The sequence below is a fragment of the Larus michahellis genome, chromosome 9 (genome assembly GCF_964199755.1).
Source record: "Larus michahellis chromosome 9, bLarMic1.1, whole genome shotgun sequence".
Classification (NCBI taxonomy): domain Eukaryota; kingdom Metazoa; phylum Chordata; class Aves; order Charadriiformes; family Laridae; genus Larus; species Larus michahellis.
Window position 1 is genome coordinate 28,248,922 of NC_133904.1, and position 27,635 is coordinate 28,276,556.

At 46.3% G+C, this 27,635-nt stretch overlaps 1 protein-coding gene across 11 annotated transcripts in view; it reads right to left on the reverse strand.

Annotated features, from left to right (window-relative positions):
• Positions 1-27,635, reverse strand: part of HTR2C (5-hydroxytryptamine receptor 2C) — a 260,631-nt gene that overhangs the window by 5,350 nt on the left and 227,646 nt on the right. For 10 of the 11 annotated variants that reach the window (XM_074600886.1, XM_074600895.1, XM_074600887.1 and 7 more), the window contains one exon: positions 12,888-13,088. The exons of the other annotated variant lie outside the window; for it this stretch is intronic. In XM_074600886.1, coding sequence (XP_074456987.1) covers positions 12,888-13,088 — 201 coding nt within the window. The remainder of the gene's footprint in view (positions 1-12,887; positions 13,089-27,635) is intronic. 11 annotated transcript variants of the gene reach the window in all.

Genomic DNA, 27,635 nt, shown 5'->3' on the forward strand with positions numbered 1-27,635 from the left:
TTTAAATTTCCTTTGACTCCCCTCAGTTCCTCTGCTGCGAGAAACAGTGAATAATCACTCTCTGGTCACCTTTTCCACCTTCCCAGTGATTTTACAGACCTTTATCATCCCTACTGTCTGATATCTCTTTTGGAACTGAAGAATGCTATTCTATTTACTCTCTCCTTGTGTCATACTCATTTTATGCCTTTGATTATCTTTCTCCGTTTCTTTTCAAATTCCTCTCTGTCCTTTCTAAGAAAGGAAAAAACCTGCACATCCCAGCAGTTAGAGACAAGCAAAATGTCTTTTGTTCTCCCCTTCCCACCCCCTGGCTGCCTGGCTGGCTGGGAGCACTCACTCCGCAGATCGTCCGTGGGGCTGGCCAGTCCCTTTCTTAGCTCCTTCGCCCGAGAAATAGCCAATGCCGAGGCCACTGTTGTGTCTGGATTGCTTTTTGGGGGTTGCTGCGAACAGTACAGGTCTTGGACCTAATCCTCTGGGACTCGGAGTTTCTGAACAGAAGCATTAGCATGCTAAAAAGATTAACCAGGGCATTTTTCCCATTCCCAGCTAAGTGTTTTCAGGATTCTGCAGAAAACATCTGAAATTTGTCATTACCATAAAACTGTTTACCAGTAATCCAGTGAAAGAATTTCTTCTGAAAAGTAATGATCATAAATGCCTTCTGTGATTATAGCATATGCTTCCTTAGCCCGAGTAATAGTTCCAGGATTCGGTCGTCTTTCCCTCTACATGCTCATGTTTATCAGCTTACCCTTGGCAAGGAGGTTGCCTCCTCTCTGATACGTTAACCCCTGTCACCTTGCCTGTGCCAAATCCCTGTGACCGCAATAACTTTCACCCCATAGAATCACAGAATCCCAGACTGGCAGGGGTTGGAAGGGACCTCTGGAGATGATCCAGTCCAACCTCCTGCCAGAGCAGGGTCACCCACAGCAGGTGGCACAGGAACGCATCCAGGCGGGTTTGGAATGGAGAGACTCTCCTCTCCAGAGACGGAGACTCCACCACCTCTCTGGGCAGCCTGTGCCAGGGCTCTGCCACCCTCACAGGAAAGAAGTTCCTCCCCATGTTTAGGTGGAACTTCCCATGGTCAAGTTTGTGCCCGTTACCTCTTGTCCTGTCACTGGGCACCACTGAAAAGAGCCTGGCCCCATCCTCCTGACACCCACCCTTTCAGTATTTATAAGCGTTGATAAGATCCCCCCTCAGTCGTCTTTTTTCCAGACTGAAGAGACCCAAATCCCTCAGCCTTTCTCCATGAGAGAGGTGTTCCAGTCCCCTCAGCATCTTGGTAGCCCTTTGCTGTCCCCTCTCCAGCAGTTCCCTGTCCTTCTGGAACCGGGGAGCCCAGCACTGGACACAGCACTCCAGATGTGGCCTCCCCAGGGCAGAGCAGAGGGGGAGGATGACCTCCCTCCACCTGCTGGCCACGCTCTTCTCGATGCCCCCCAGGATGCCATTGGCCTTCTTGGCCACGAGGGCACATTGCTGCCCCATGGGCATCCTGTTGTCCACCAGGACTCCCAGGTCTCTTTCCACAGAGCTGCTCTCCAGCAGGTCACCCCCAACCTGTCCTGGTGCAGGGGTTATTCCTCCCCAGGGGCAGCACTCTACACTTGCCCTTCTTGAATTTCATAAGGTTCCTCTTTGCCCAGCTCTCCATCCTGTCCAGGTCTCTCTGGATGGTGTCACAGCCTTCTGGTGTGTCAGCCACACTTCCCCCCCAGCTTTGTGTCGTCAGCAAATGTGCTGAGGGTGCACTCTATCCCCTCATCCAGGTCACTGATGAATATATTGAAGAGGACTGGGCCCAGTACTGACCCCTGGGGAACACCACTCATCACTGACCTCCAACTAGACTCTGTGCCCCTAATCACTACCCTCTGAGCTCTGTCTTTCAACCAGTTATCTATCCACCTTACTGTCCATTCATCAAGCCCACTTTTCCTAAGCTTTCCTGTGAGGTTGCTGTGGGAGACCGTGTTGAACGCCTTGCTGAAGTCAAGGTAGACCACATCTACCGCCCTCCCCTCATCTATCCATCCAGTCATGCCATCATAGAAGGCTATCAGATTAGTCAGACATGATTTCCCCTTGGTGAATCCATGTTGAGTACTTCTGATAGCTTTCTTTCCCTCCACATGCTTTGAGATGAAGCCCAGAACGAGCTGTTCCATCATCTTTCCAGGGATGGAGGTGAGGCTGACCAGCACGTAGTTCCCCGGCTCCTCCTTCTTGCCTTTTTTGAAGACTGGAGTTACGTTGGCTTTCCTCCAGTCCTCAGGTACCTCGCCTGTTCTCCAGGACCTTTCAAAGATGATGGAGAGCGGCCCAGCAATGACTTCCGCCAGCTCCCTCAGCACTCTCAGGTGCATCCCATCGGGGCCCAGGGACTTGTGAATATCTAATTGATCTAATTGATCCCTCACTCAATCCGTCAAGCCATTGACTCTTTATCATTAAAGACACCTTTCTAATGCCTTGTCTCGGTCAAACCACAGACACTTGGGAAGTGATGAGAGGTGGACAGAGCAGTCGTTACACAAAGAAGAAATCTCAATCAATGGCATTACACTGGGATTACATTTGCATGGATAATTTTATGCTTTAGAGCCCTCTATAACACATGCCCTTTGAAATAAAACTCCAAAATGAATAACAGTTCATTCATAAGTAGTCATTGAATGTAGTGTTATTGCTTTAGCCAAGGGAAGTGAGATGAGGTTTCGGGATATCTTCATGGTCACACACATAAAGTACATTTGGGAAGAATAGCCTAGTTCTGGGATAGGACAAATATACAAATCAAGAGCACTGATGGCAGCCTAAAACACTGCATGAGCATGAGATAACACAGCACTGATGACACGGAATGAGGAGGCAGCTGCTGGAATGGAAAAGTGTCCCTCACCTCTCATAACAAAGTGGGATTTCAAACTGAAAAAGCACAGAAGAGAGAGCGCAACGGGTCTGTCCTCCAATCCAGGAAAATCCTGTCGTTAAGAGCAGTAGGAAGAGAGATGCCCTCGGAGGAGCTGCCAACGCACACCCATTCAGCTGCCTGCTAGCCTACAGCACTGCTGAAGGGGCAGCATTGCCCTCATCCCAACTGCTTCCTTCCACCTCGCACTTATAATAGAATCATAGAATGATAACACATTCTTTAATATGAGAATTATCACTGATCCACCCCACAATCCAGCCGTAAAGGGAACTAAGTCTGTTACACAACTTGGGCAAACTTGTGGAGGGTCTCAGACACCCCAGAGGGGCTTCCTTCATGGGGAATTACTGCAAAATTGCTACTGCCACAGTCCCAAACGCACAAATACCTGCTTGCAGACACAGTTCACACCCTGGCCCTGATTTCAATAAGGTTACGCTGATCAGTACGTGCTGTGCTTACCATGTGCCGACTGTGCATTCCCATGGCGCCTGAACACGGGTAAACACGAATGCTGGCCTTGCTTGAGTTCAGCTGTTTGAGCAAGCATGGAGGAGGCATTCAACTCCACTTGACTCAAGCAACTCACAGGACTAACACTGCAGTTGTAACTGTTCATAATTTAAGAACTAAGGTCAGTTGGTCAGAGAAAGCTGACCTCACTACACCAGCGCAAGAGGCTCCGAAGCCTACTGCTGTCTGGCTTTACTGCTGCCCAGCTCTCTGAGCCCCAGTGCAGAGCATTTCATGAGCTTTTGCCTTGCACCTGACACACTCTTTATCCACAAACATCAGGCTGATTTAGTGAGCTGAGGTCTCCAGCCTCAGAGGCATTTTCCAGTTGTGTCAAATAAACCTTTCTAACTAATGTGGCAGTGAATTCCCAAAGGGAGGCGGTGTTGTTCCAAAAACTTGCAAACTTATTGCATATCACACTTTGGTCACCAGAGCAAACTTGGTCCTCTTGCTTGATGTTTGAACAGTGACTACGGCAACCGGTTTTGCCCCACTAAGAAGAAAGAATCAGCCACCACCAGCCAGCAAGCCATGAAGCATTACTCAGGAGTCGGTACTGGGACCAGTGCTGTTTGAAACCTTTGTTGGCGACATTGTCAGTGTGATTGAGTGCACCCTCAGCAAGTTTGACGATGACACCAAGCTGTGTGGCGTGGCTGACATGCTGGAGGGAAGGGATGCCATCCAGAGGGGTCAGACAGGCTTGAGAGGTGGGCTCGTGTGAACCTCATGAAGTTCAACCAGGCCAAGTACAAGGTCCTGCACCTGGGTGGGGGGCAATTCCAAGAACAAATCCAGGATTGAATGCATGGATTGAAAGCAGCCCTGAGGAGAAGGACTTGGGGGTGTTGGTGGATAAGAAGCAGAACGTGAGCCGGCAACATGTGCTGGCAGCCCAGAAACCCCCACATCCTGGGCTGCATCCCCAGCAGTGTGGGCAGCAGGGCGAGGGGGGGATTCTGCCCCTCTGCTCCGCTCTGTGAGACCCCCCTGCAGTGCTGCCTCCAGCGCTGGGGCCTCAGCCCTATCCCTGGAGGGGTTCAAGGCCAGGCTGGACGGGGCTTGGAGCAACCTGGTCTGGTGGGAGGTGTCCCTGCCCAGGGCAGGGGTGTTGGAACTAGATGATCTTCAGGGTCCCTTCCAACTCTAAATCTTCTATGATTCTATGAACCAGGTCCCTCCTATACAACACCGGGAGCTCTCTGCACCCTTCTGCCAGGCAGCAGCTTGAGCAGAACAACCCTTTTCACCACAGCAGTTCACAAGGGAGTAGATGAGTGTGATGTTTTCTCTTCTCCCCTCCTTTATCTTCTCTCTGACAGAGCAGTGGGAAGCAAGACAGAGAGGGATCCTCCGGATTACAAATCCAGTCACAGTTGTTGTCCTAACTGCTTCTTGTCAGCTTTAAAGATGTTTTTAAGCCAGCAGAACAGTTCACCAAAGGGGGCTGAGATGATGCTGTGGACACAGAGTAACAGATGCTGTTCACAGATTCTTAATTAATAAAATGAAACCCAAATGACTACAAATACGGCTTTGTAAAACATTTACTAGCTTGCTCCAGAAAAAAAAAAATATGGTTAAAAGTCCAAATTGACATTCACAGAATTGAGACTTAAATGAAAACCAGTAATGGTTTTGTGTCTAATATCTTGTTTTCTTCTGTGGAAGCCCATGAGACTGATAGAGATTACTGGAAAGATGGAGTCTTTGATGGTTATTTCCACTAAGAAAGGAAGTAATTTCCATTCTTTCTTACAACATTCTTATACAAGAAGACATTTCATTTCCTCCAGGGACAACAACCTCACTAAAGAAAACAGAGGCCTGGGTGTGGGTTCACTCTGTCTTTTCCATCAGTGGGATTCCCAGGGCTGGTCACATTTTGCTGCGGGGAACGCCAAGGGATCACCTCTCCTGGTGTCAGCACTGGATTCAAAGTCCGCTGTGGTCCATGGCCAGGGCTCTGCTGATGCAGGTGGGCTTTGGACCTTGCTACCACCCTCCTGGCATTTATACATGATTTAAAAAAAAAAAAAAAAAGCGGAGAGAAAGAGCTGTGTGCCAGTCAAAGCCTATGGCTGCCACAAAAGCAGTCTATGCTGCAAAACCAAGGACACTGCTGTCCATGCGAATCACTGCATATTTAAGCCCATATCTTTAACCTCATATTTATTATTCCACAAAATAAATGTGGGTTACAACTATAAGAGACGTTCACTTGAACGTTAATAGCTTCTGTAACTATGCGTTAACATTAAAGTCTCTTCGAGGAAACAGGAACTGACTCCCCTAACCCTCTCACAGAAGGGAAAAGAAAACTAAAACAAATCTCTTCGGTTTCTTAAGAGAAGTGTCTCTCAAATGCCTGCACGTTTCGATAATAACAACTAACAGACAGCAAGAAGTGAATCCCAACAGACAGCACTGTGAAAGAAAAGGCACCGGTTTCAGGAAGCAAAGCTCTTCAGAGGCAAACAGAAGAACGTGGGCTTTTGAAGTGTTCAAATCCACAAAAATTCCATATATTCCCCATATGTCAGCAGACTAATTACTGTGCTAATACAGCAGCAATGCACCTTCAGGGCTGGATTAGGTCTAGTTTTATCTAACTGTTCTAATAAAACAGCAGTGCTGGCCTCATATTGGTTTAAAGCCAAAGATAAAAAGGAGCTGAACTTTGAAGGATCTCCCTGCCCGCAACAAGCACAAGTGCAAACAGAGGGATGTAATTACTGACTGTGCCTGAACAAGCTGCCGACGTTTACTTAAACCTTGCGAGAGCACTGAACAACCCGAGCCCAGATGGAAAACCAGCAAACGCCAGTAAAAGACAGAAGAAATAAATTATTTTCCCTCCTGCCCTTCTATTTGGCTAAATGACTTCTCTTGCTCAGCCACGTGTTTCCAAGGGTGCATTTGAACACAGGGGGATGGGGTCCCACCCCTGCCGGCAGCATGCCTGCTACCAACACTGGCCTTCCCTAAGAAATCACACAGGGATGCCTGAACAGGAGCAGTAACCTCGAACAGGACACACTGGCAGCTCCCGTGCCCCTGGGGACAGATGTGGTGGGATGCTCAATCCATCTTCTGTGCAAAACACTTCACACACCATCATCACCTGCCGCTGTCCCAGGCAAAACATTTCACGGACATCTGGTGACAAAATCAAAACAATCCAGGCGCCCGTGCCTGAAATCCCAAGGCAGTCCCCTTGCGAGGAACTCAGCTTGTTATTGTTAACTGCTGTGGTCTTCTTCAGCCTGATAAATCTTGCTGATGAGCTAGGGACATCAATGTCCCTTTTGGGAATCAAGACTCAAAACTCTCGACAACTCAAACACTCAAGAAAAATAATGTCTTCAGAGAAAGTAACCTTGTAGTCAATTAAAACAAACAGGAAAGAAGAGGCAGATGAAGCCTTAGTGTCATGCACTAGACCATAAAGCAAGGGTTTCTGTCTCACCCACGACGAGAAGATAGGCCTGAAAAAGTTTTATGAGCACAAACATGCTCTACTGCTTCTACAGAGGCAAGTAGTAGCCTGGGTTGTGATGCTAATGCCACCCCTGCGCTCACTTGAGGCTAACAAAAGCCACCAGGATCGCCACCACTGCAGCACCTCTACCTACAGAAATAATCAACTATGACCCTCATGCTCATGAGGGAAGAATTTCAGTCAAACCTACACTGCCAGACATTTAACGTTAAACGTAAAAAGGCAGAAATACATGAATAGAAATTTCCCCCAAATCTGGAGAGAAACTAATGCCACCCTCTCTCAGGCTTTACTAACAGGCAACCATCTTTCTCAGCAGTAGTATTACTGTCCTACCAAAGCAGTGCTTGTAGTCAGGAATTTGTACCCTTTTCCAGCAGATGAAGGGCGCCTGTCTGATTTTTGCTTTGCCGGTGATAGTTAGCTTAACACTGCTTCCTTGTCTCCAAGAGACGGGCCGCAAACAGAACCAGCCTGCTTGGCGGGAAAGGTTTGAGCAAAATCCTGATAACACATTTTGACCTTTCATCTGCTCTTCTCCGTTAGCAGTGTTTTTGCCATTTTTTTTCCATGAAGCTTGTCCAAAGGTTGGTTTAGCTAACCAGGGCCTGAAGGCTGCAAAGAGCCTGATGGGTGCGTGCTCCTCTCCCAGAGTCCGGTCTCTTGGGAGCACCTGCTGCCCAGCACTGAGCAGAGGGTGCTCAGGAGCCAGCACCTCTCATCAGCAAAGCCACCACGGGAACGAACAAACGCCTTGCTGAGAAAGTCACTGATCCCAGAGACACACCAATGGGCAGAAATGCAACCCCAAGCCCTAACCATGCTCTAAACCCGTGACCTGAGGGAGCCTACGTGAATTGCTCCGGTCCCCCTTTACCTCCACGCACAACTTGCTCTTAGCCTGTAAGGAGACTACAATTCCTTTTAATATCGGTGGGGCCACTCCAAGCACGTTCCTCAAACTGAGTGTCATTTCCCACGAGGATTATCCCCAGTTAGACAGGCTTCACTGGTACCTGGAGGCTCTTTAAGGACATCATTAGGACAGCCTGCACGCGTGGGGCTGCCCTGTCTGCGTGAGGGAGGAACACTCGGGGCAGGAGCAGAAAGCTGTAAGGCGTAAGATCACTTAATCTGAGATGAGTATTTACTGATCCCTGCAGCACACGTCTTTCTTACTTCTATAAATAGATCTCGATAAAACAATGAAGTAGGAGGAAAATTAAATGGGGATGTAAAATTCCTTTTTAAAGTTGAATGGTTTATTATAGATACAAACTCTGGATATCTACCAGAAATCAAAATTATAATATCATTAGTGAGTTAGAGAGAGAATAAAAAGGAAAAAGTCCAATTTTAACATGACACATGGTATTACCATAATTCAACAGCGCGTTCCCTTTTTTGTCACTTATTCTTCTTTCAAACAAACAAACAAAAGAGGTGAGGTCTGCTTATGGCACCAATACAAAGAGTAGAATGTAAAGGATGGCCTTATCTCAGTCACTTATCAAGTAAATTGAATTTACACTGCTACTAGGGATGTACAACTGTGAGCTGGGAAATTGGTAGCATGTGTAATTTTGACCAAACCTTGAACTTTCTAGGAAGCAGCGGAAAACCCCTTTTGTGCTGGCAGTCACACAGCTGGGCCACGAGGAGCTTCAGAGTTAAAACATTTTGCTTCTTTTCATATCAGAAGCAATGTGCGTGCACCCTTCCACATCGCTGCAGCGCTTTCATTCACATTTCCAAAGTGATGTTTCTTTTATATTAATATTACCCATTATTTTCTCCTGTATTATACGGCGTGCATTTAGAGTTTGACTGGCTCCCCATCGCTCCTGCTGAGAGCTGTGTGGGGATCTCCTCTCTTGGCCAGGGTGGCCCAAGGCCACCTTCCTCGGAGCAGGATATAGGCAGTCCCTGAGATCGTTAAATCATAGAATCACAGAATGTGTTGGGTTGGAAGGGACCTCTAAAGGCCATCTAGTCCAACCCCCCTGCAGGGAGCAGGGACATCTTCAACTAGATCATGTTGCTCAGAGCCTCATCCAGCCTGGCCTTGGATGTCTCCAGGGATGGGGCCTCCACCACCTCTCTGGGTCCACGTGTTACTAGTGAAAACCTTTGCACTTGCAACTGTGCAAAGCTGAAGTCTTGCAACACCACCGGGATTCCGCCAGCAAGCTCACTTTTATAATTTATTTTCATTTGCAATTGTGTGGATGTTTCTGTTGCCTACATTTCTATTTCCAGTCTCAGCACAGTGCTACGTATCACAGAAATTCACAGCGCTCCACAGCACCCTCTTTATCTCCCACTGAATGCAAGAAGTCTTGCCTAGATTACTTTTGCTAAAACACAGGACAACTGGCTGGGATGCACTTTAATCTGGAAGAAAGAGGGCTATGGAAAAGGCTCACTCATAAAGCAACTCCTGTCAACAGACAGGAGGACTCGGTTCTGTCCCCCTACTTAAAAACCTAATCATAGGTCTAGGCTTGTGCAACCCGCCAAATTCATAGCTCAATGAGCAAAGAACCTCTATTATACATTTCGTTGTCAGCATTAACATTTCAGGCAAATGGAATGCAAAAGCTACTAAATTAAGATAAATTACATGCTTTTTACTTCCTATTTTAAATTCTGATTCAGGAACTGAATTCAAGATTCTTTGCATGGGATGCATTTAAAAGTTTCTTCAGTCCCCCTGAAGCAGGATGTAGGAAATGCAAACTGACCAGCCTACGCTTAAGTGCTGCTTTGAGTTCGATACTTAATCATGTGCAGAAACGCACAGATTTTTTTGTGATTCTTCATGCTGAAGAGAGGGTGAATTTACTTGACCTATTTCATCCTCTTGAAAATTGCCTGGGATTTCCTCAGGCCTTTCCAAGTGACAAGCACGTAAGAGCTGAAGACACTTCGGGTGAGTCCTTCTCTTTCAGTCCATGTTCAGTTTATTCCTGTGTCTGTTCTAAATTAATTTACGAAGTAAAAATAGTTACGCTAAAATAAGCTAGATACACACCAAGAGTACTTTTCTTTCTCCATTTAATGCAACCTTCTGGAGAAAGCCCGAGTAAATGGGTAAGCCTGATTGCATGCACTGAGAAGGGTGGAAACCCAACCGCGTTTCAGTGCCCTGAACAGACTGTCTGGGCTGTATCGATTCTGCCTGTATCTTCAAAAAAGGGGATGCAAGCAAAGATTCCCCTGGGCCCCTCCATCAAAGAGAACGGACAGAACATGAAGAAAGCCCAGAGATGCTGTACACCCTCTCAGCGATGATGCCAGCAGAGGAAGGCACGTGGGTACAGCTGTCACACATCCCCAGCCTGGGGAGGGGAGCGATGCCCGAGGCTGGCCCCCAAAGCATCATGCACTGCCAACATCCCACCAAGCAGCTGCTCACAGCTTCTTCAGAAAGACTTTTGGATGCTGGGGAATAAATGCAGCACCCATCGCCTTACTGAGGGCTGACGAGCAAAGTGCCTGTGAAAGAAAAGTGCCGTTCCACCTCCTTTCCAAGCTATTTCTTTTAATGTTCATTATTTCACCTGTTTCACATCCTATTATAAATGCAGACTTGCTAGACATCATGCAAGAAAGCTGGGCAGGGGTATTTGCACTCTACAGCAGCACAAAGTCACCTTGCCTATCCTGGCTGAGGTACTTTAGTTCATGGTGGACAACAGAGCCCATAATGTTCCATTTTCATTGTCCTGAGCCCATTCCCCACCCAGTAACTCCAGGAAGAGGTAGTTCTATGGCTGGCTGTACATCTACTTGGTCATGCCCCAGCTTTGCTTATGAGTCTGCTTACTCAGTGAACCATGCATGAAGGACCCGTTGCCTTACTTTACTCCTTGGACCCATAATCCAAACCACAACGTAGCCCTCAAGGCGCTTGTGCAGGCAGCTGCATCCAGCACTAGCCAAAATTTCTAAGGATATCAAAGAATCACAAAATCCCAGACTGGCAGGGGTTGGCAGGGACCTCTGGAGATGATCCAGTCCAACTCCCTGCCAGAGCAGGGTCACCCACAGCAGGTGGCACAGGAACGCCTCCAGGCGAGTTTGGAATGTCTCCAGAGACAGAGACTCCACCACCTCTCTGGGCAGCCTGTGCCAGGGCTCTGCCACCCTCACAGGAAAGAAGTTCCTCCTCATGTTCATGTGGAACTTCCCATGCTCAAGTTTGTGCCCGTTACCCCTTGTCCTGTCCCCGGGCACCACTGAGAAGAGCCTGGCCCCATCCCCCTGACACCCACCCTTTCAGTATTTATAAGCATTGATAAGATCCCCCCTCAGTCGTCTTTTTTCCAGACTGAAGAGACCCAAATCCCTCAGCCTTTCTCCATGAGAGAGGTGTTCCAGTCCCCTCAGCATCTTGGTAGCCCTTTGCTGTCCCCTCTCCAGCAGTTCCCTGTCCTTCTGGAACCGGGGAGCCCAGAACTGGACACAGTAAATGTCTGCAACGTGTAAGGCAGCACAGGCAAAAATCTTCAAGTTAGCTCCAGACAGTCTTACAGCCCAGGTTTTGCGATGCGCGGCTCAGTGCTGGGGGCAGCTTCACCCGGCGGCTCCCGCTGCCCCGCGTCGCAGCACAGGCGCAGGTTCTGCACCGCCCCGCAACCGCCCTGCGCATGGGCCCAAGCGTCCTGCACGCGGCTGCTTATGCACTGAATTCAACAGCTTTCCCTCCTATGCCAAACAGGCAGCACAGTTTAAAATAATAATTAAAACCCACCCCACCTTTAAATGAATTGATTAAACCCAATCCAATTTCACCGTGGATTGTACTACCTAGAGGAACCGTAGCAGGCTCGTCGGACATGAAAATTTGTTTTTAATAGATATTCTTGATATATTCATGAGGAGAGAAAGTACATTTCCCTTATTTTTTATTTTTTTTTGCTTTTTTCCATAGGCTTTTTCCATGGCAAGCTTCTTCAAAAGTGGCCCCTGCAGCACCCGGACATCTGGAATCATATTCCACTTTTCAAGCAGGCAAAAACCAAGCGAAGTTCAAGCACCTGAAAGATGCTTTTCCTTGCAATACAGTGCTGAAAGTGACAACCGCTTTATAAAAGAAAAATTAAACATGAAATCTTTTAAGACTGTATTTTATCCCAGCAAAAAAGTCAATACGGCAGAGGAAGTGGCCACGCAATTCTTCTGACCCTGGCCCAAACGTCCCTTTTATAAAGCACATTGAAAGAATTCCCCCCAAAATATTTTCCTTCACATAATTCCTGGTATTACAGAGTCATCTTGCTATGCTTTTTCCTTTTCTTCCTTATTTTACTGCTGCTTTATTTACTGCTTTTTATCACAGTGATACCGAAGTGTCTGCTGTTGTGCCTGCTCCTCGTTTACTGTGACTCCAAACTCGGTCGCTCAGGACCAGCAGCAGCCCAAGTGTGGCAGATACACGACACCGGCCGTAACGCTGCGCAGGAGCAATAAACACCCGGCTGTTAGCCTGCCTTTAGCTCTGCGCGGCTTCTCTTCACCCGCTACCGGAATTGGAGGGAGTTTAACTGCAGCAACTGCAGCGTCGACACGTCAGCTCTACTGCCTGGGTTTTGCTCCCGCAGCCTTTGCTAGTGCTGTTTTCTGCTTTGTTTAACACGGCAGTTTTATAGTACCATTTGTCTGTGTTACCATCGATACGTACGCAGCAGCAATGCTTCAGCATCAGAAGCGGTGGTATTCCGAAAAATGACGGCTTATTTTGGTCACTGACCAACCGCAATGAAAGACTTCTGTTTCCCAGTAATCATTTATTATACTCAGGCATGCAGTCCAGGGAAATTAATTTGAGTGTCCTCTTAGAAAATCCTAAATGAAAATTGGAGTAACACTATTATTCATTAAGACACAGTTAAGATCGTGAGCCGCATTGCTTACCTATGGATATGGTCCAAACTGCAGCAATTTTCATAATAGCCTTGGTGCGGGAATTGAAGCGGCTGTGCTCAATGGGATTGCGTATTGCTACATACCGATCAAGAGAGATGGCACAGAGATGCATAATAGATGCAGTTGAAAAGAGCACATCTAGGGAAATCCATATAGGGCACAACTGTTTAGGCAAAGGCCAAGCATAATCTGAAACATAGAGAGAAAAGAAATGAAAGGAAAAAAGAAAAGGAAATAATCTGGGAAGCTAGGCCATCATTTCTGAGTAACCGTTGGGATATTTTAATTCTACGATACCACTAAGGGGCACATGCATGAGGGGTGGACAAAGAAACCTCTCCGGACACTCCATAAACCCGTAGCCAGTTCCCACACATCTGTTTTCCATGACCAGCAGCTGAAGGCAAAGGAACATTAATTAGGCAGTGCCTCCAAGTGACCGTTCTAGCTCTGTTCCTTGCTCTTAAGCTTCCCCCCATATCCTCACCCAATCGCATATGACATTCACCTCTAATTGCCTCACAACATTCTTGTGACGGATTGCACAGTGCTATGTGGCATTAACTTCACTCCGATCCCTTCTAAAGCTCTCTCGATATGTACTTCTCAGTTTCTGTCTGCTGAGGAGAAAGGCAGCAGACAGTTTTTTCTACACAGCCTAATAACTAGCTAAATGACGCTACTTCACCTTAAATACTCTTCCCAGGCGGTGTGCCTTAATAACAGAGGAATACTTGTCTCCTTACAGTGCAGCTGGCATTGAGGGGCCGAAATTTGAAAACTGTTTTGAAGGTAGACAGAGCCAAGGATTACTCTTCACAGAAACAAGTATGCCAGCAAACTGAACGGACTAGATAGCTACATCTGGCAGCAGCTGGCACACAGCTAATTTGGGGGCCTGCATTTATTAATCAGCTTATTCGGCACTGAAGTACAGCTTGAGAATAAAAGTGACCCAGAAAGATCCTCAAGGGGCGCTGGTATTTAAATTAAAGATCGGAGAAATTGATTTGTGAACGACACTCCCATGCTAATGCCCTGAATGGATTGCGTGAATCAATAACGTGTCCTGCCAAGCTCTGGGCTTCTAACACACTTATCAAAACAAATCAACAGTATCTATAGCCACTGAAAACATGGGAGACTTCATAATAGTTGAATAATGAGATATTCTTGTGTCTTCATTCAGAACACGGATATCTAAAGCAATCTCTCAAAGTTTACCCCAAGGATCAGAAACATCACTCTCCAGCATCAACGTTACATTAAGAACAACGCAGCTCCATCCTACTGATCTCAAACGGAAAGGGAGAAACGTTAGTCTCAGCGAGCATATTTTGAAAGGAATTACCCTGCCAAGAGACACCCAGGATACCTTACACCCAGAAACCCGAGATGAACTAAACCAGAGCAAATTATTACAAATTGTCCCCGTGAAGCCCAGGAAAACTCCACAAAGAGCAGGGCAGAAGGAGATGGCCACATGAGCTCATTTTACCAGTGGGAAACCCATGGAAGAAGCGCGAGGTAACTCACAAAACCCACACTATACAACCTCAGCTCCGGGGAGATAAACCATTTATTTCAGCACGTTCGCACCCCCTACTAGACGGACTGTAAGTGGACTGAAATCCAAAGCGGCAAGCATTGAAGAGGTCCTTATCAAAAGGAATAAGTAAAGCATTTTGTGGCTGAAGCATCTTTACTTTAAAAGGCACCTCTGCTCTACAAACGAATTGAACTTGGTTAAATTATGACTCATGCCTTTATGAAGCTACGATCAAATTCTGCGCCTCCTGCTCTCGTTTTGCAATAGCTTAGTTGCCATCAACCTCCAACGGAGCTCAGAGCTGCAGCTAAGCACCCCTCTGGTCTGCTGGCTCTCCGACGATGTCTCAGCGAATGCTCCAGGGAAGAACAAGTCCGATCTCCTTCAAGTGGTACCTGTGCTCCCTGTACAGCCCCAGGCTTCTGCCGCCAGCCCAAGCTAAACCACATTCGGTCACGCTTTGCCCCTCACTAATTGTCCCTCTGAGTTGCTAGAGCAGCTTTCTGGTACAGGCTGAAGCGAGCTGTGAGCGCAAGACCCGGAGGAAAGCAGCGGGGAGCGTGCCCTGCCGGACAGAGTGGTCCCTGCGAACATGCGTGGGGGCGATGCTGACTGTGCATGGAGGGACGGGGACGGGGATGGCGATGGCGATGATGGCTGCTCCCCTGTCAGGCAGATGGCCAGGAAACCTCCGGTGTCTCTAGAAAGGGCTGCCAGGCTCCCTGCGCGTGGGGGGAGTCTGATCTATGGCGCTGCAGTGGGTACCGTCTGATTCTTGACATTAGCTAGACCTGGAAGAGGTTTCTACAGCAACCACCTTTTCAGCAGTATTCGATGAGGAACAGCCTCTCTCACCTCTTCCTTGGAGCTGCCCGAACACTTCCCATGACTGATTCCCCCCGGAACAACTTCTGCTGTTGATGTGAACGAGGCAACGGCACCGCGACCAAAAGATTAGCAGAAGCAAAAGTGACAGCAAATGTTCATACCCGTGGCGTGAGGTTAGTAGGTGTCGCCTGCTGTCAGCCCTGGCACCGCAGGAACCACAGCCACCATCAGATCAAAGTCACGCTGCCCAGAATTACTGCCGGGCAAGCTGTCAGGATGGCTTTAAAGACAGGAGTGATATGAGCACCCTCCTAACGGCTAATCCTTTTAGTCTTTACCGTCCCACGGCACTCTGTTATGCTTCTAGCTGAAAAGGCAGTTATATGAAGAGACGTTTTACTTTCTCAGGAAGTTTCCGAAAATGATCTGCAATAATAAAATGTCACTCTGGAAATTTGGAGAAAGGCAGCTTGTAATGCATGACTATAGCTTGAAAGGAAGGGCATAATATATATCCTATCTCAAAATGCAATTACTTTAAAGTAAGCATGGTGTGTGCATTTGAAAAACACCTACACCGCCTACAAAGCCAGTAATCTGTACAAAAAGAAGTTTATTCTAATTCTCATAAATGTACAAAACACGTTTCAAATAAATGTACAAAACACAAGAAACGTGCCCTGTGACTGTGCCAAGATGCAAAGAAGGATTAAAAAAACCAATTCTGTTAATGACGTTATACTTTTAAAACAATCTTATCCTCAGAAATACCCTCTCTGCGGAAGGTAACATTTCTCTAATTTCTTCTATTTTCTCTCATTTCATACACAAACAATAGCAATTACCATATATTTAGAAGTGCAGATGACGGAGTGAAATGAATTCTTGGACCCCAGCACTTCTAAGCTTTAGTGATTGCATTTCCAATGGAAAGCGTGCATCTCAGTCCAAATTTGGCTCCAGAAAGAACGAAATGGTACAAAACACCTGGGTAAGCAAAACCCAAATTCTTTGTAAGAAACTCGAATTAATCTGTGCCCTTAAAATCAGTCATACGTTTAATGTGCTGGTTGTTAGACCAGACAGGAGAGTGCTGAAGGGAATGAGATGAACGCAGCAGGTCAGAACAAAAGGCGATATTTCTTTAGCCGGCGTGTAATCAAACTGCAGATTTTTTTTTGCCTCCAGACGTTTTGTGGATGCTAGGAGTTTATGCTGGACAAGTTCATAGAGAAAAGCATTTGGAAGGCTTATTGCAATGATATTACTTTGAGACCAGCGTTAGCTTCTGGCTCTGATCAGGATAAAAACGCTGTGTGTGAAATCTTAGAAGGAAACTTCTGCAGGATGCCTGTGTATATGGCTTCAGCCTCCAACACTGAAAAGCATCTCATGGAACCCGAGATGCTGTCATTCTTCACGGGAAACGTGGGTCAAACACTCAGATTGAACCCAGAGTCACGGTCCATAGGTGGGATTTCACCTCCTGCGCCGGGATGAAAAAGCAAATCACAGTTCCCGCCTGTCACCGAACAGCTGAGATGGGCACAAACCATTGGCAGCAAAATACAGAAACTCAAAAGCATTTTGGCAAAGTCGCAGACCATCTCTGTGTTGAGCTAATTTGCTGGCGGATGAGAGTTCCCTTAAATTTTTTGTGCTTTCCATCAAGCAAGATGGCAACAATGAAATTTAATCGCTTTTGTCAGAGGTTTTATGGATAGAAAGTGTTGTATAACACTGCTATATAGGATCGTTGCGCTGTTCACTGCATGAGAGTCAAAAAATTACCAGCCGCTGCAGCAGGAGGTGACTGAATAATCCAAAACGCAGCAAATGGAAGCAAAATTAATTGTATCGAATGGTAAAACAGAATTACTCCAGATTGTAGGAGAACGACTGAGCTGGAAAAAGAAAAAAAGTGTTAGAACCTGCATCTGAAAAGAAACTGTGGGGCTGCAGAATAGATGGAGGCTGATACAAACCCCATGATTCTCCCCAAAGCCTCGAACAAAATCTGACGAGCTTTGCCCAGCTTTTTGTGCTCAGCTGGGGTAGCCAGGAGTCGTCTGTACACACACAGACGAACGCGCCCTACGCTACAAATGGACTGGCTCACTATATTTACATTAAAAAAAAAAAAAAAATGACTATTGCTTGTACATATGTACTACTTCTGTAGCACGATGTGCCCCAGGATGCCTCCTGGGAATATGCAGTGTAACACTCAGGCCAAATCAGGAATAATAGTGGCAAAATACCTGCTTACCCAACAATAAAGCCCAGAGTTATGCAAAATGCATCCCCGTAGCCTCAGAAATTTTTCATGGCAAACTCACAGTAAGCTGCGGCACTCATTTCTTTTCCAACCATGAACAGGAATTTGGAACAGGCTTCAGAACACATTCGTTGTGTTTAGCCAGTGCTTTGTATCTATCGAGAGGAATAAAAGGGTATAAAAACCTCCCTTCAAAATCACACAGGAAGAATAAGGGTGTATTTTGTGGTTTAGGCTCATGATGACATTTTATATATATATACACATACACGCACACGTATATATAATGTATATATGCATATGCATATATATAGAAAAAACAGAGTTAAGAGATGCAGTTCTTACTAGAGATGCCTATCTGTTCAAATATGGCCTCTTTCAACATCATTTATTGGCTTGGCCAAAAACTAAAACACATGCAATATTTCTCCTTTTGGGGTTCTAATATTTACTGCCTTTTATGTTTCGCTTTAACTGCTCGTAGGCCTTGAACGAATGGAACTACAAATGGTAGGAAGTCATTATGTTTGAATGATTCTCAATCCCAGCGCAAAGCGCAACTTCCCAGCAGTTAACGCGGCGACACAGCCCATGCTCGAAGCACCTCTTGGCCACCCTCTGGATCTGTTCCAGGCCGTACGGTGGTCCACTGCTCCCCGTAGTGCTCTGACCCTTGGAATGGTCAACGACAGAAGTCCAGGAGATGCCTCACCTAATTCCCTGAGAAATGAGGGCACAGCCTTTCGAAACGAGAAGAGTGCAACACTGGGTACCAGCGCTCCCTCAGGTTTCCTTGCTCTAACTCAGGGCAGCAGGCGATGGGAAACCGCAACCCAGAAGATGTACCCGAAAGCGGTCACTTTCTGACAGGTTTTCCAGCTTTAGAAGATTCTTTCGCACGTTCCAGGGAAATCCACTGTTGTGGGCTGTGGAAAAAAGCCTACCCTTGCCCACTGCTACAAGTCTTTTTACCCCCATTGCACCATTAACATATTGCAACTGCAGCATTTTATACTAACCAGGCTTCCCAGGATTCACTTTAAAGTTTCATAGCTGCCACAGGCTTTACAAAAATAGAAAGCAATTACATACAGTTTTAACATTACTGCATTGCATTATTCCCAAGGGAAGGAAAAAATTTAAATTATTTCCTTCTTTCTCTCTTACCTAGGAAGTAAAGTATTTCTTAGCCTGAAATACCACACCAGTAAGTGTAAAGCTATGCATGTCTTTTTTTTTTTTTGCTAATTTATTTCCTTCAGAATTACGTAGACAAATGACTCGGAGACATCCGTATCACCCTGAGAGTCACACAACTGAGAGTGCTGAAAATCTCCGTCGTTCCCGAGAAGTACAGAACGTTTTGGTTGACCCCCCGCAGCCTGCGGCGATCACCAGCCTAGAGCAGCAGCTGGTCTGCAGGGCAGCACTGCCGACGCTTCTGATTTTATCATCAGTGGAGTGGAATTTAATGTTTTTCTGACATTTTGAACTCCTGGGCACTGGGTTACATGAGAAATTGAGTTTACCTTTAAGTTTTTAGCCTGCATTTTTTCTAGAGGGAAAGAAAGTCTATCCTAAAGCTATCTGGACCCCTTCAATAGCAGATACTCTAGCACAGCCAAGCCCAGGGCCATAACCTACACACAAAGGATGAAGATACCTTTTAGGAGAAGGACTGTATTCTTGAATGCTGCAAGTCCAAAAAGGCTCAGCAACAGATGCTCAGCAGAGGATGGGCTCTCGGGGGGTACGATGGCTAAGAAGGTGGAAGGAGCCACCAAGTAAGAAAAGGAGGGTGACGCTGCGGCCAGACGCGGCGTCGGTGAGACCACTGCTGGCACGACTCAAACCTCTGCGCCTAGAAGATGCTCTTTTGCCACAGTGCAACACCGCACGAAAGCTCTACCTGAGCCTGTGCCACCAATCGCATCCAAGCGGGGCTGTGCCACCGTTCACTCAGCTTCGGTTTTCCTCTGAGCGATGCGTTTTTCACCCCGTGGAGCTGCTGGCGTGGCACAAGCAGCCCCAGGGCAAGGAGCAGCAGGCAATGGGCACGGAGCAGCGGGGTCTCCTTGGCAAACCCTCCGCCACCGAGGGAAACCCCAGCAGAGCCGATGAACCTCCAAAGGTCTTTTGGTTCTTGCCTCACAAGTTACAGCGATGAATTGATGTGACTGTATTTTATTGCAAATTAAACAATTGCGCCCGTTATGCTGCTGTTTTGAGAATTTTGACTAACTGTGGTAGATTTTGCTTTCTATCCAGTATGGCAATGACTTGCAGCCTTGACAGGACTTGTAAGAAAGAAGCAAATTTAAAGCCAGAATGGATGTAATTATCTGATCTAGGGAAAGGTTGCTTTAGTATCATTAAAGTAATATTTTAAATGCAAGGAGCCAGCTTTATCACGCACTATACTTAAAACAACCCTGCTAACAAAATGAGATATTTGCCAAGAAGAAAACACAGAGAACACTGTTGCCACCCCAAAGGTTGCATCTCTTCTCTTAGAGAAGTATCAAATTATTCCGGGGTGGTCTGTCATTCCATGAATCCGTATGTTACATTCATCTTTCAACTTACTGGCAGAGCCTAAAACTACACGTGAAGTTAGAGGAAAAATTTCTAGGCTCAATCGTGATCTTTGCTCGCAGTTTAAGCAGCTGGAGCTATATCTGGAATTTTTATGTGGAGTGATACAGACAGTTAACGAGGCAACCGTACCATTAATTGAATTGTGTCACCAACTTCGTACAAAGGGTTCCTCGTAGCATTTTAACCCCAACAGAGAGATGATCTCTCCACACAATTCTGAGATAGAAATTCTTCATAATACTTTATCTAAACGAAACCACAGTCTAATAAAATATTCACACCAGTAAACATTTTCCTTTTTGCTGATGTTCTGTATGGCAGCACAAGGGCAGGACGGTGGCCTCTCCTTTAATTTCCTTCATGCAGGTTTCCTTCAGCCTTCACCCATTATTTAGGCAACTAATAAAGCAACAGTTGAACCACCAGCGCACTGGAAAATAAGCCCGCGAGCAAACACAGACCCCAAATGAATACCTTCTAAATGTAAAAATATAAATATTTTCTAAAAAACTGTTTCACCACAAAGTACACAAACATGTGACAATAACAGGTGGTTTTCCTCGGTTTTTGATGAAATTGAAAAAGATCCATTATCACAAGAAATAGCTGCCAAAACATACAGATCATTTGAGAAAACTAAAATTCAGAACTGCAAATGATGCGGCGCTACTCAGATTACAGCTGGCTGCTGAGCAGCTACCTTCATTGGAACAGAGCAGCCACCTGCGCGAACCCAGAGTATTTCCTGTCAAATAAATTTTAGACTATGGCTCTACCCCGGGACCGGCTCTGGGGCTACTGAGAGGACACAAAACCATACAGACGGGATTATTTTTAGGTCTTCAGTTTGATTTCAGCAAAACTCTGGCAATTCAGACGTCCATGCCATCCTGACGGCTGCCTGGGAGCCTACCTGGCATTAATCCTGCTTCTCGGCTCGGGCTCCTGGCAATGCAGCTGAACAAACTGGCCTCCGAATCCCGATAAAACATCTGATTTCGGGAAGAGACATAATAAGGACTTCCTTCATTTGATGTAAAGGGTTCCATATTCAGAGAGCACAGGTCCGTCATCTTTAACTAGCCAATGCTTTTACTAAACGTTCCAGGGAGATGGCCAATTTAATCAGAATTGACCTACTCACTCTAAACCAACTTCTGCAAATCACCAGCATTAACTTCGGGCAGAATGTGCAGATGTTTTCAGGAGTTTTGTCAGTCTGGTATACCTTGCATGCCTGCTCTGTATTTTTTTCCCCCTATGTGGGGGGAAGCAAATAACTGCATCTCGGGATACAACGTGAGGCCGAAGCAAGACGTGCAGTTTGAAAAGTGGCCGGGCTTTTGCCTCCCGTTTGCTCGCAGGCTGCGGGAGGGGACCAGGACACAACCACCACTTTGGCCCTCGTTCCGCGCAGCTCAACACTTGCAGGGGGCTTAGGCCAATGGAAGGTGCAACCCATGCGCAAGCGCCTTGATGAATTTAGGGATATCAAAGGAGTTCAGCGAGTCAGCTTTCTTTCTTACTGTCCAGCGCACCTTGCCCAACAGCAGGAAAGCTATTAGGGACAGTGGGTTAATTGTCTGGCTGAATGTCCTGCCCGTGTGAGTCACAGTTTGCTTGTCTGATAAGGTTAAAAGCCAGCACAAGCGGAGACTGACAATGGCAAGAAATCACTTCAAGCCAAGGAAATAAGCCATATTTTGGTCATGCTCAGAGATGTTTATTTGCATTTCTGATATTTCTCAGAGCAAAGGACTTGCAAATTGCATTCCCTGGTTAGCTTCCTCCAAGCCGATGGGCATCTCTCATTCTTCGTGATTGTACGAGTAGGAATGCCAGCGTGAGAGCGCTCCACAGATGCCACTGTAAAAAGCAATTATTCGGGGGTTGCTAAGAAGCCTAGAAATTCTGCTCCATATCCTTGAGTGCCACCTACTGTCCTCCTGTCTCTGAATACCTTAGATGCAACCCTCCTGCTTGCAAAGCATTTCTGCCACCCTGCCCAGGCTGCTTCTGACCAAGATCAGGTACACCCTGCCTTACAGGAGAAGTGTCGGGCTGGGGTTTGTCACATTGGAACTCTCCCTGGGGGAGGCTGAAAGGTGGTGGAACAGCACCTTCAGTGGTTTTCTCAAGGAATTGGTTTGCTGATGAACACTATGACATATGCAGTGATCCTGCATATTCTGGCTTGTATCAGGAATAGAGTGGCCAGCAGGAGCAGGGAAGTGATGGTGCCTCTGTACTCGGCACTGGTGAGGCCTCACCTCAAGTCCTGTGTTCAGTTCTGGGTCCCTCTGTACAAGAAGGACATTGAAGTGCTGGAGCGTGTCCAGAGGAGAGCTACCAAGCTGGTGAGGGGTCTGGAGACCAGGTCATATGAGGAGAGGCTGAGGGAGCTGGGCATGTTTAGCTTGAAGAAGAGGAGGCTGAGGGGAGACCTCATTGCCCTCTGCAACTACCTGAAAGGAGGTGGGAGAGAGGTGGGTGTTGGCCTCTTCTCCCAGGTCAATAATGACAGGACCAGAGGAAATGGTCTGAAGCTGCGGCAGGGGAGGTTTAGATTAGATATTAGGAAGAATGACTTTACTGAACGAGTGGTCAGGCACTGGAACGGCCTGCCCAGGGAGGTGGTTGAGTCACCATCCCTGGAGGTATTTAAGAAACATCTAGATTTGGCACTTCAGAGCATGCTCTAGTGGCAGAGATTGTAGGGGTTGGGGTTTTTTTTTGTGTGTGTATGGTTGGACTCAATGATCTCAAAGGTCCTTTCCAACCATGAAGATTCTATGATTCTATGATCCCAAGAAAACCTGTGAACACGGGAGCAAGCATCACTCTTTTCTAGGAGTTTCATGGCCAGCATGTGCCATCTCAGCACAGCAATCTGTGCACGTGCAGCCTGCCCCAGTTAAAAGGCAATGCAATGAAGAATCCCCTGAAACAGAATTCAGTGGAACAGAATTCATCCAGTATGTAAGCAAGGTTCAAGTATTTAATTAAATAATTCCAATAGCAATCTAGAAAATGCATGTATTGCTAATCAATTCTATTCTCTACAGGAACAACCTGCTGAACCATGCCAGTCTGCAAACAGCCCCTGCACTGCACCCAGAAATGTACGGTTACCCACCAAGATTCCCGCAGCGGTACGACCTAGACGTACACTTTGGGAATTTTGCTGATGACTTTCTTTTAACTGAGGAACAGGATGTAAAAATGAGGTGAAGCAAACAAGCGCAGCTAAACTCGACTAAGTTACTTAACTGCTTGAGCTCTTCTCAAATCTCGCATGATACTTGAAAAATAACATTTCAGTAGCTGTTATCTTCCAGTACGTTTCAAACTCCTGAGTCCCCTTCACTCCACAGTCAACCTTAAATACCCGGCCGTCCTTCCCCACTTCTTTCCCTTGTTATCCCAGAATACTGAGATGTTTCTCCATTTTGCCAGGCCATAGGGACCCTGGAGGCTCCTTTCACAGGCCTGGAAAATAATTTTCCCCAGCAGGACTAGGTCTGTAAGCTTTCTAGGCAGACAAGCCAAACAGCATGGTGCCTGCCGGAAAGCCAGATTCTCCGTCAGCGGCACAGGAGGTTTTCCTCGACAGCCTGGACACCTGCGGGACATGGACATGTGAGTGGAGAGGCCCTGGCGTGATCTGCTCCACTTCCACCGCCGCAAGAAAGCACGAGCTTTAAACGCTCATGTTTAATCGAAACTCTCTGCAGGAAAGCGTGGACAGAATCACAGCCTGGGGGTGTATCTCCATTAGGCCTCAGAGGGAAGGCAGCGTTGGACATCGCCCCGGCATGTTGCAGTATTTCTTCCTTTCTTGTCTGCAGAGCCTGCAGGCGAGTTCTGTCCCCAGCCCAGGTGCAGGCAGTGCCCCGGATGAGAGACTCGGCCCCTGGCCTCCCACGGGACTGGAGTAATTCAGCCTGGCTGAGAACCCGGCTGGGAACCCGGCTGGCAGCCTGGCGCTCGGGGAGGACCGCGGGCCCTGGGCCCCTTGCTGTGAGCAGGGCAGGTCACCCTGTCACCAGCATCCAGCACCCACAGCACCCTGGGAGAACCAGCTGTGGGGAGGCCACGAGCGGGCCAAGCTGCGCCGTCCCTCTGAGGAACACAGGGCTCCCACGTCCCCTCACCTCATCCTACGGCCGGCAGAGCCGAGGCACCCCCAGGCAGCCAAACGCAGCACCATTTTACATCAGCCCTTTACTCCAGGCCACCGATTTGTTATTCAATGTGACAGCCCAACTTGTAAAACCACATTATACGATTTTAAGGACTGGGATTATTGTAGTATTTTGTACACAACTTGTTACTAATGAAAACTGCTCACTACTAACAGAGTCTACTATAAAAGTCTTGAAGTTGGAGTAAGATTTCATCTTAGGTTATGGTGCTTTCATACTGCAGCATTTACAGCCTATGAAATGCCAGGTTGTCGTCAAGCTGCTGCACGAGGACACGTAAGAGTCAACTCAGCACAGCTGTCCTCACAGACCCAAGGATTTAGGGACACCTCAGACGATGTCAACCAGTGTACCTTCACCCTCGTGTGCTGGAATCCAGGCGACATCCCTCGGCCAAAACCAAAACAAACAGGCAGCAACATCAATCCCGCCCGCCTTTACATTCCTCGCCGACCAACGATGCAGCTGCGTATCCGGAGGAGGTCTGTGGGACGAAGTGACCCCGCTTCCCATAACGAGGGGAAACATCCCATAAGGATGTTTTGGCATGCGGAACGTTTCCCAGGTGGGCAACAGCAGAGGCAAAGTGAAACTTCACGTCTGACCACCACCTGGGTATACTTGTACTCCTTTATTTTTGAATTTTGCAGAAATTGTAGGCCTATTGTGAATTTCGTTAACATGAAGTAGAAGTTTAATTTAATAGGGATAAATGAAGTGTGGGCGTACTGATAGAAAGAATACTATTACCCAGAAAATTATAGTGGTCTCACGAGGTGGAAAAGGAAACTAAAGAAATGATATTTAGTTAAGTTATACCACTGGGGTTTGTGATAGACTTGTTTTTGCTTTGTAATCACGTGCAACATTATTTTATTAGCATGGTTATACTATTATTACAGTGTAATCTTGCACTCGATTACAAATCAAAACCAGGGTTAACTATGATAATAAAATAATGTGTTAACATAATAATCTAGCAAAACGTAATAAAATAAGTGTTGCCGTAGATTTAACAAATGTAAATGAGTAATATGGGTGTCACGGTAGAACTAGTTACTCCTGAAACACAAGAAGTACTTATCCCAGTATGGACTAGAAAAAGCTTGGAAAAATCATTATGGAAAGTAGATAAAGTAAGATGTGTATATTAAAAGGGCTTGAAAGTTGTTTTTCCTGTGTTCGTGCTTGTCAACATCAACTCACCATACCAAACAAATAATCTTGTTCTGCTGTCGTGTGCCTTGGATGGAGACAGCCAGCTAGATTCACTAGCCGGAAAAGGAGATCCGCGACTTTTGGCTTCTGCTGCGTTCAAAGACAATCTCTCTTTCCATTCATTTCAGACCAGCTAATCAGAAGCAATCAACAAAAGCTTAAATGTCAAATTCCAAATTCTACCCAACAAATTCAAAATTTAAATAGGGGAGCGAGAAGTCGTTCCCATTCAGAACAAACGCGCGGACGTAAGGGCAGAGCTCTGCTGCCTCCTAAAACGAGCCATCAATATTCATAGGTGTCAGAGACGCATTTACAGTCTTCTGCATCCCAGTGGGTGCCAAATAGGTATGGTAAAAGCCTGTCATACAATTTCCATATCTCAACAGCACCAAGACCTTTTTCTACAGCTGCTGCCTCTGATTGGGGATGAAAATACAAAAATAGACTTTTATAAAAACAAGCGAAACACCCAAAACTTACCTAAAATAAACACATTGCAAAAAAAAGTTACACGTCAGAAGGTGGAAATGGATTGGTCAGGATAACACCTGGTCTGTCCCGATAATTCCAGCACAGCTGGAGAAGAGAGCCTGCTGCCAACACGTCAACAGGAACGGAAATCAAACCGCCTAAAAAATAACGGAGAATCAACAGAACCTTATCGACCGTCCTGCCTTGCCCATAAAATCTTGCACCTAAGAGCTGATAGAGGAACCAGGCATTTCATGTTTGTGCGTTACTCATTGAACTTTGCAGTCCTGAACCTTTTCCATCTAGGCACCGAGAGGGCATCTCGGAGGAGAGAGTCACTCGCTGCTGTCACTGTGCTTATCAGGGTTCCTGCAGGAATAACAGAGTTTTCCAACAACGAGACTTATTACAGCCAGAAAACAGAGAGGGCTGGAAAAATGGAATATATATTTGAAACTGATGCATGAAACCAAAATGTTGATATAGCACATATTGGTAATCACAGCCTAGGCTCCGTGACAGGCTCACGCACAAATTCCCCTCATCTCATTAGCATCTTTAATGACAATTTTGGCAGAAAAGCTAGTGAGGATCCATTCTGAATCTCCTGTGAGTTGTCCATTCAGAAAAGAGTTGTATTGCGTCAATAAGGCAGCGTGCAAATTAGTGCAAGGCAGCGCAATTGGCACGTGGATGCTCTTCCATCGATGTAATTTCCATTTAATTATCATCCAAGCAGATGAATCACATCAGAGCCTCTTTCCCAGCATGTGCTGATAAAACACAAAGCGGGAACTTAATGCTACTCTTAGCATTAGGTCTAAGGGAAGCGAACAAACCTACAAGAGTATTTGTGCATATGTTAATGAATATTAGACACTCCAGCACCCGAATTTCAAGGCATATGTCATGTGAATTGGCGAGAGACATTAAAATCGTAATTTGCTGAGTAGAATTTAATGATATCAATTCAACAGACAGATGTGAAAGGAAGTAGAAGAAAAATTTGAGTTAATTCTGAGTTAATTGACCCAATCCTGGAAACATTCATAATTCCAGCTAATGTATTACATTGGTATATTTGTCTTACAATATATCTAAGTGCTTTTCAGAGATTTCACCTTGCTTCTCTGTATTTCTTCTCATCGCGAGTAAAGCAGATATCTATATATGTATTGGCCAACACAACGGCAGTGATTTTTCCATACTTTTGACTTCAAAGGCTGGGTTGGCCCATTACATGCACCTCTTCTAAAAATGCACTAGTCTGTTCCTCAGGGCTTGGCATGTCACCATCACTCAGGTTGAGCCCTTAGGCAAGAAATTACAATATTATTGTATTAATCACCCAAAGAACATTAAGGTTGAAATGAAATCCTACTTATTTTCACAAAATGCTGCCCATAACGCAGTACAGTAAAAGCAACAAATGCGGCAGGATGGACACCAATAAACCAAACAGCAAAATGCTGACGTGAGGCATCTATCTGCATGCGACAACAGACTTCCCGAGTGAATACAGGGCATAATTTCCAAACAGAACAAGAGTGAAAGAGTTTTTCAATTACACGTTAAATCAAGACGGA